The 8,386-nt window shown below is 42.0% G+C and overlaps 1 protein-coding gene across 1 annotated transcript; it reads right to left on the bottom strand.

Moving 5' to 3' along the window:
* Positions 1–22: 22 nt before the first annotated feature.
* Positions 23–7,445, bottom strand: LOC112555578 (alkaline phosphatase-like). Its single transcript, XM_025224014.1, is given in 9 exon segments — positions 23–982; positions 1,550–1,704; positions 2,011–2,206; positions 3,037–3,139; positions 3,334–3,444; positions 3,742–3,917; positions 4,226–4,460; positions 4,743–4,945; positions 7,033–7,445. Coding segments are annotated over 9 exon segments (1,569 nt in total). The 5' UTR covers positions 7,127–7,445; the 3' UTR covers positions 23–686.
* Positions 7,446–8,386: the final 941 nt, after the last annotated feature.

Genomic DNA, 8,386 nt, shown 5'->3' with positions numbered 1-8,386 from the left:
CAAACTTTCGTGAAGCCAGATATATATTTATACTAAGCATTTATTTCTGAATTTGTACTCTTGATCTTTTGCATACACACATTTCATGCATGTACTTGTTAACAAACCTGCATGTACACTGAAATCAGCAGCTAATAATTTTCTTAAGTACACGTATTATTCTTCACACTTTCATCATAACATGTAACAGCCTACAACACACTTTACTGCCTAATGCACAAAGCAGTACAAATATAAAGACCGATGAATAAATAAATGGACTTTATCCTTCATCTTCCTTATCTCTAAATCACTCTTTTCTTGTTTAATCTCGTTGTTTCTTTAATTGTAAGATGTGACGAAAGTCCTAACATTATCATTCATTTCAAATAAAATGTAAGAGCTTCAATAGCAAAAAACAAACCTGACATAATGAAACAAAATGTGATCACAAACTACACTAACAAAGATGCCAATGCTTCCTGTCGGGTAGGTAACCTCTAGACAAAGGGCAATAATGGAGGATGTGTTAGTGTATGACAGAATCTGTCGAGAATGTAGATATGTAAGTTAATAAGAAGAAGGACATTAGTGAAGAAGGTAGTAATTAGTAAAAAGGATAGGTGAAGGACAGTTTTCTGATGTGCGGAAGGTGATAGTGTGTTGGGAAAAGATAAACTGAGGCACAGACACAGCGTGACTCGTACCTACAGCGTTACCATAGAAACCAACGCACCGACTACGAGCAGGAGGGTGTTGACCACCAGGGCAGAGCTTCTACACCAATCGCAGGTGTAATCGTAACTAGTCTGGGGGCACTTGCCGGACCGTTTGTACTGCCCCACACACGAGGCGTAGGCCATGACGTGGGCGATGTAGTTCTGCTCCTGCACGCCGCGGAACAGGTGAGACATCGGACCCTTGGCGTAGATCGCCACGTCCTCCCCCCCATGGCTGGAGGTGCTTATAGGGACCGCGGCCTCCTGGGTGTAGTTCGCCATGTCTGGTACACAAAGAAAGGACATGTGGTCACTGTGCTAACTCTTGAACAACACTATGTTTAAAATATTCTATCATTCAACTCTAAAGGAGCTAGTATCTCCTAGATACAAAGTCATGATAAAGTTTGTGTGAGAAGCAATGGTTCATTTTTTAATTAAATTGTGTGAAAGTAAGTAAAAAATAACTGTAATTTTAGGTTATATTTGCAAAAAGGCCTTCTTAAGGTCTAGGACAGATAGTCATTAATTAATTAGGATTTTTAAATATACCCTAAGACGAGGAAGCCTGGTATGGCAAACATGTTTTCACACGGTCATCTGACTCATCTGAAGCCCTCTAAACTGTCAAATGTGTGTAAGTGAACTTGTAAACCTCTAAAATTACTTGCAACTTGATTTGTTCTGATTTTGTGGTGTGGATCTCTCTCTTGCACATCATTTGTGCAAATGCAGCTGCTTTAAAGACTTTAAATTGGAAAATTCAGGAAAAGTATAAAAAGGAGAGGTATAGAAGTCAGTACTTCTACACGGGGGTACGTGTGAGTGGCACTTCTAAAAAAGAAACTTACTGGACTCTTCATTAGTAACTTCATTTCTTTGTGCACTGTGTCTGTAACCAGGCCCGTCGCCATACAGCAGTGAAGTAAAAGGCCGTCCATCCGGCATCAACGATCTCATTGTTGCACATCTGAAAGCAAAGAACCAAGAAAAGTCAATCGCCCTCCTTCAAAAAAAAAAAATCCTTAAAATATTATTAGCATATTTATAACATATTATGATGAACGAGAACGCAGAGAAAGGCTCATACAAAGTAACAGACTACTAAATATATACATATATACTTACATAATACACATGTACAAATATATGTGTATCTATATGGGTCATATATGCATTAGTTGCATGCTTGTATCAATCTGTGTCACGATTCAATGAAAAATGTCTTTGTAAAAGCAATAAACTGTTGGTGAAGAATATTTTCCCAAAGTTTCGTTTAATGGTTTGTTCCCGAACAACCTCAAAGTTCAACTTACTCAGAATGCCATTGTCCCGGGACGAGTAGCCAGCGATGACCATTGTGTGTGAGTGGTCAGCCGTGATCACAGTCAGTGTTTCTTCCTCTGACGTCAGGCTGGCGGCGGCTTCGATGGCGTTGGCGAAAGCTATGGTGTCGTGGAGCGCGTGGTAGGCGACGTTGTCATGGTGACTCTGGTCTATCATACCTCCTGGTGAGCAACACAGGAACCGCTGACGTCAGTACCCTCTACGTCACAGCCTATTATGGATTCTGATTGGCTACACTACCTGGCCGTCAATATTATCATCTTGATAAATCCACCAACAAAGCAAGCAGCCAACTGACCTTCCACAAGCAGTAGAAACCTCTGGGGTTCTTTTAAGCAGGCGAATAGCGGTCGTGGTCATCTCCGTCAGGCTCGGCTGCTCCTCGTTCTTCCTGTTCATCTCGAAGTCCATGTGGCTTTGTGAGAACAGTCCTGTCAAAGAAGGCCCCACGTGACCCACGTGGACAGCATGTGTGAACTGAGTCAGGCCAAAATGGCTTAAAACGTCCTACCTATATGCTCATGGAACTTAGACGAGGTTAAATATTAGAAAAGATTTTTATTAGATTTAAAAAAACCATCAACATCGGGTCTCTATGAAAGTCTCATCTTGATACTTACCCAAATATAGCCCATTCTGTATCACTCAAAATGTTGAAATGTGTCCTCTAAAGTGACCTGTCTAGAATATCTACTGTCAAACACTTATCTAAAATGGCTGAAATAAATTATTTATCTGTTTATCTCATTTTGATGATAGTTGACACAGTCCTAGCTACGTAGAAGAAGAACGTGCTCTCCTACAAGAATTCACATGATATTACTCGCCTTTATTGGTTTACCTTGACCTGTACAGAAAGATGTCTGCAGGCGCATATCTGGACAACGGTAGGAGAAATCTTAGGAGAAAATAATATCTTGACTGAGCTGAACCTGACCATTAGAAAAAAATATTGCACCCCACTTTTACCTTAAGAATTACTATTATTTACCTAGAATAGAATGTGTGAGTTCAATGTCCAACTGTCGAAGCTGAGCAGCATTCCAAACGTAGGCTGAATTTCGGTTGAGATCTTGTTGGTTCTGACTCCACTCCTGCACATCATAAGAGGATTGGTAAGCACATCTCCGGGTTTCCACAGAAAACACTTCTGGCACACACACACAATCAGCATGGGTATGATGGCACTTTTATTTTCTGTTTAGATATACTCTCGATGTACTAACACGAGAGACAGAACTGAATTAACGATTTTTGACGATGCCAGCGACCAGGAAGTGACTCTTACCTTGATTAGGTTTCTTCCATCTTGCCGTCCCTTTTCAGAGTTGAGTTGAGCCGTACCCGGAATAATTTCATCAGCAGGTTAGAAGTATTGTCGGCCGCCACCCATAATTACCTGTTTGATCAGTAGATAACAAACATGTAAAACTATTTCATCGCGCTCCAATATCTAACTTTTGGTTTATTCTGGTTTTCGAGCCAAATCGCATGGTTCTGCGTTTATCGACATGTCGTCAGATGTCCCTCACTGGTAATCAATGCTGCTGCTGCTGCTGCTGCTGCTGCTGCTGCTGCTGCTGCTGCTGCTGCTGCTGAAGATGATGATGATTCTATTTAAGGCTGGAACGTAGGACTACGTGAGACTACGTGAGAAATACGTTTCTAATCTGGGTTTCTCCAGACTCTCACCTACCTGCACTTGCGGGTAGTCCTCCACCAGCTGGCGAGCGATATCCCGGCATCCCTCTTGCACAGCGTCGGGAGTAAGATCTACGTCTCCCTCCCAGTCTCTCTCAGGTGTGTTGGCGTAGGCCCCCGCAGGGGTGGCGTGGGTAACACGAGTATTGGTCACCAGGCCTACCGACTTACCTACATGGGAGGGAGAAAGTCGTTAAGCACGTAGACCGTTCAGGAAGTGAACACACACACAGATATGAGGGAAAAAATAATAATTGCTGTGTCTTAAGAGCATAACGTTTCGTAAGCTGTTCCTAATAAAAATCCTGGAACATTGTTTTTCTTAGAACCTTTTTATTTTATATATATATGCAACTTATAATCAAATTTTCTTTCAATTCATTCTTGCTGTCGGATTAACACATTGCTTCCTTCTAAGAATACTACTAAGTCTTACAACATCACACCTTGTGCACACCTTTCCCTTGCTCACAACTTACCTTCGCTTAGAGACCAGTCCAGGATGAAGGTCAAGGCCACACCTGGTGCACGTGACTGCGTGCAGTTAGAACGCTGCACGTGTGCGTCTACCCCGAGTACGCCTGAGTTAGTCTTCGCCCCGCACTGGTAGGCCGTGGAGGAGGCAGCCGAGTCCGTCACCGTGCAGTCCGCACAGTAGTCTAAACAGTCCGCACAAAACCGATACTTGGTCATGGAGAACTTTTCAAGCCAAGCCTGGATTATTTTCGGTATATTGAAATTTTTCCTGACAGCTCATGGTTGAATAAATAATTAAGCTAGTCGGGAAAACGTTTTGCTGTTGGTTAAATCTCTCGAAGTACATGTACTCCCATATTCACATCACCAGATTTTTGGAAATATTAACCCAGCTTAAGTCAGTCATTATGAAAAAAAAATTGCTCCCCACTAAGCCTTTAAAATAAGTGTGCAAGAAAGCTGTCAAGATGAGACATTTATTTGAATGGCAATGGGTCGAGAACCTCACGGAAAAGACACCTTAGACAGGGCGACATTTGGAAAGTTCTCGAAGTACAAAAGCGATGTCTCGTCGCCGTTTAACATCCGGGCTGCTGTGACAGTAGAGATGCCCATCCCATCGCCAAGAAAGAGGATAACGTTTCGAGCTCGTTTGACGATCGGTTGAATGTCTTCAGTCTGCAGCAGCTTGTTGTAGGCCCGCCTCTTCCAAGTCATAGCATCTGAGAGAGAGAGAGACGGTAACAACCCGTGAGTGCCTGTGCATCGGCCATGAGGTGTGCATGGGGCATGAACACAAGAAAGAAAGAAAAAGAGGAGTAATGCTATAAATAACAATATAAGCACACTATAACCGACACTCCAGAAGAGTTATATATGACAAAGCGATATTTTCCGTGACATAGGAAGCTATAAAATACTTGACACTGACAGTCACCTCACATGTTGACCTAGTCTGACAGAGATATAAATTATAACTCAGTTGGCCATAATAATATCTGTAGAATGTGACAGTAAACATCATGGGAAAACATATCTGAAAAAAAACTCCTTTTTGAAGCTTCAAATAGATGTAAAATCAGCTTTTGTTGCGCTTTGTTTTACAATAACTATTGTCATTATTATTTCATCTGTCCTCATCAGCCTAGAGTTCCTTCTTGTTGTTATAACAAAATGTGAGAAATTATCCGATTTATAATCTGGTTTTGAATAGTACAACTTTAAGCTGGATGGAAGTTAACGAAAACATCTTTTAGTTTAAAAAAAGTCTTCATGTTAAAGATAATATAATAATCTGAAGCCGCTAAAATTGTAATGAATAGATTCGCCTTTGTGTGTCGAGAGCTGTACTTGCTTCCTAAAAATGCAGGTAGCTAGAGGCGATGAATAAAACTGATGTTTATCAGGTTCTTTCTGTGTAATGTAGGTCACAAACACACGGACGTGTACACGCATACACACAGCAGTGGAGGGAGAGATGGGCGAGAGATGGGGTGGGGAGCAGGTGATTGTGTGTGTGTGAGAAAGAAGAAGACTCCAGTCCAGGGCACCACAACCTGATTACACCTTGCGCTTCCCGTGTACAATGCTTCACCCCATCACTAGTCCACCCGTTTGCTCATTTCTGTGTCACGAGGCCGAACGTCAAGCATTACGAATGTTTGTGGTGACCACAACAAATGTTTTCTTTACACGGCTCTCGTCATCTCAAGCTCTCAATCTAAGAGAAAAGGCTTTGTTACAGCAGGTGAAATTTACTCTCTACACTCTCATTTGCAGTCTGCTTCGCGTAATTATATATTGTCCTTGTCTACCTTGTGTACCATGATGAAAAGACTGAGACATTTGAACACGTATTTAAGTATTGTGTTCCTCACTGCCGTCGCTGGGGTTTCACTTGGAAAGAAAAAGCTACCATCACCATGCCGATTTACGATTCATTTTTAGTTTCAAAAGAATTCTGTCTTGTGTGTAGACTGCTTTTGGTGTTGAAGAAAATGTGTGTTAAATCAGATTGTTGTTTAAAAGTGAAGATTTTAACGTTTATATAGAGGAATCCAATTTTGAAAGTAATCATTAGAGAAAGATAGTCACAACATGAAAATACTAGCCATTCTTCCTCTTCGCATTTTACAATAGAATCACTTCAGATGGGAGACCAAAGACAGACGTGGTAGTGGAGACTGAGAGAGGATGTGGGGGAGGGGGAGAATGAGGGAAGAGAGCGAGAGAGACTATGTGTTATAAATCATAAAAACAAATAATACATAATACGAAATTTTCTAAAAATCTAAGCATATAAGGCATTCGGCATTAGTTGAGGTAAGACTTAAAATAGCATGCACAAAAATCAAGACGAAAAATCTTAGTGACATATTATAATCAAAGAATGAAATGACTTTGTCGCGTATTTAAATATATAAAAGCAGTTCTTGACTTTTCTGCTTCAATTCTAGCTGGAATTAGGTTATTCAGAGCAAAACACTGTCAAGCGTGTATTTTTGTTAACAAATTATCTCTGTTAATTAGCACTGAATTAATTCAGTTATATCTTTTTCCTGTGCACAATCAGGGCCTTGATTAGGGGCAGGTAGAAGAGGCATCTGCCGATAGGGCCCCGCGCTTTTGATTAAAACCGTGGCGATCGCGTTATCGAGGGGCAGCACATGCAGGGGCTAGGAACGGGCCTGGGCACAATAGTTTAAAAATTCTTCATAAAAATCCTACAAAAAACAAAAACAAAAAAAAAACCCACTAAAAGACGCCATTAACTATGTAAACTATGTTTTATTTGAGTAGATCGCCTTACCTTCTACGGAAGAATTCGATTTGTCAGTAGACACCGCTATTGTAAATATGCCTGCGAGAAGTATCACGTGACATATGGAGGTGACGCTGGCCATGTTGCGGAGCTCACTCGCGAAGTTCTAGATCTTGAAATATTCTTTACGCCTCCTCGAACCTTGCCCTACTCAGGTTCTGCATCTGACTGCACGGAGCACGATACTACTGCAGGTACGAACTAGCTGTCACGTGATTTGGAGAGTAGCGTGGGTTTAAGATAAGGTGACCAGACAAACTACATAGGAGACAACTTTGAAATTATTAATCAAACGGCGATAGGCAAATGCTAAAAGCAAAGGCACGGATGCGAATCAATGTACGGTAATCAGATTTTAAATACAAGGAGGACATTGATCGACCTTTTAGAGAAAGCGGAACGTTTTGTGAGCAGGTGGGACGCGAGGTCAAAGACCTAAAAGCGGGACGCCTGGTCACATTACAGTTTCTTTAGGTAACATGGCATGTCACTCAATGGGACAACTACTTGATGATTATTTAGTAGTATGGAACAATGCACGCATACACACGCACACAGAACAGGTACAGGCTTGGCGGTTGAGGGGGGGGGGGGAGTAATTACTGGGCGGGTGACAACCCGAGACCGATGAAAAACGGGAGGTGGTCGACTATAGTGACAGGATGGAGGTGTGGGGATGGTTTGGATGGGAAGTCGGGCGTGAAGCTTGGGTGAAGAGGGCAATAACCATAACCCAGGAGTCAGAACGTGAGGGGACAGCGCAGAGTGAGAGCTGCTTCTCATCGAGAGCGCATGTGTGGTGTGGAGGTTGCGCTTTAGCCAGAACCATCGACTGGCGAAACAGTAAATTAAGGACTTGGAGCCCATGAGATCGAGTGTTGTGCTGTTCTTGTGGTGAGATCGGGAAAGCAACCCAATCCTGATATAATTACAAACTCTTTTTCCACCCATTTGCAGTGGCGTAGGAAGATGTTCGGCGTTGGGGGGGCAAACTCCCTGCTGACAGTGAACGGCGTTCGCACTCGCACATTACGTAAAAAGGATGGGGGGGGGGTACTGCACGCACGCACGTACACAGTGTAGCATCACAACTCGCTGCTTTATTGTTAAAAGGCAAAGCAGCATTAAATAAGAAAAAACAAATTAAAGAATGACTCCCCGGCTAACGCATTCACAAGAAATGTGATAAACGTTATAATCAGATAAATCATATTAATCAAGTTGGCAAGCAGTTGCCAAAAAAACTGCGTCTTCGGTGATTTCTATTAATGAACTCCATGCAATCTCGTCCAGATTAAGCAGATCAACCCTCTCTTTAAATACATGCATAATGAGACAGTTA

Source organism: Pomacea canaliculata, linkage group LG2, assembly GCF_003073045.1.
Source record: "Pomacea canaliculata isolate SZHN2017 linkage group LG2, ASM307304v1, whole genome shotgun sequence".
Taxonomy (NCBI): domain Eukaryota; kingdom Metazoa; phylum Mollusca; class Gastropoda; order Architaenioglossa; family Ampullariidae; genus Pomacea; species Pomacea canaliculata.
Note: the sequence above shows the minus strand (reverse complement) of the source record. Positions and strands in the feature narration are given on the sequence as shown.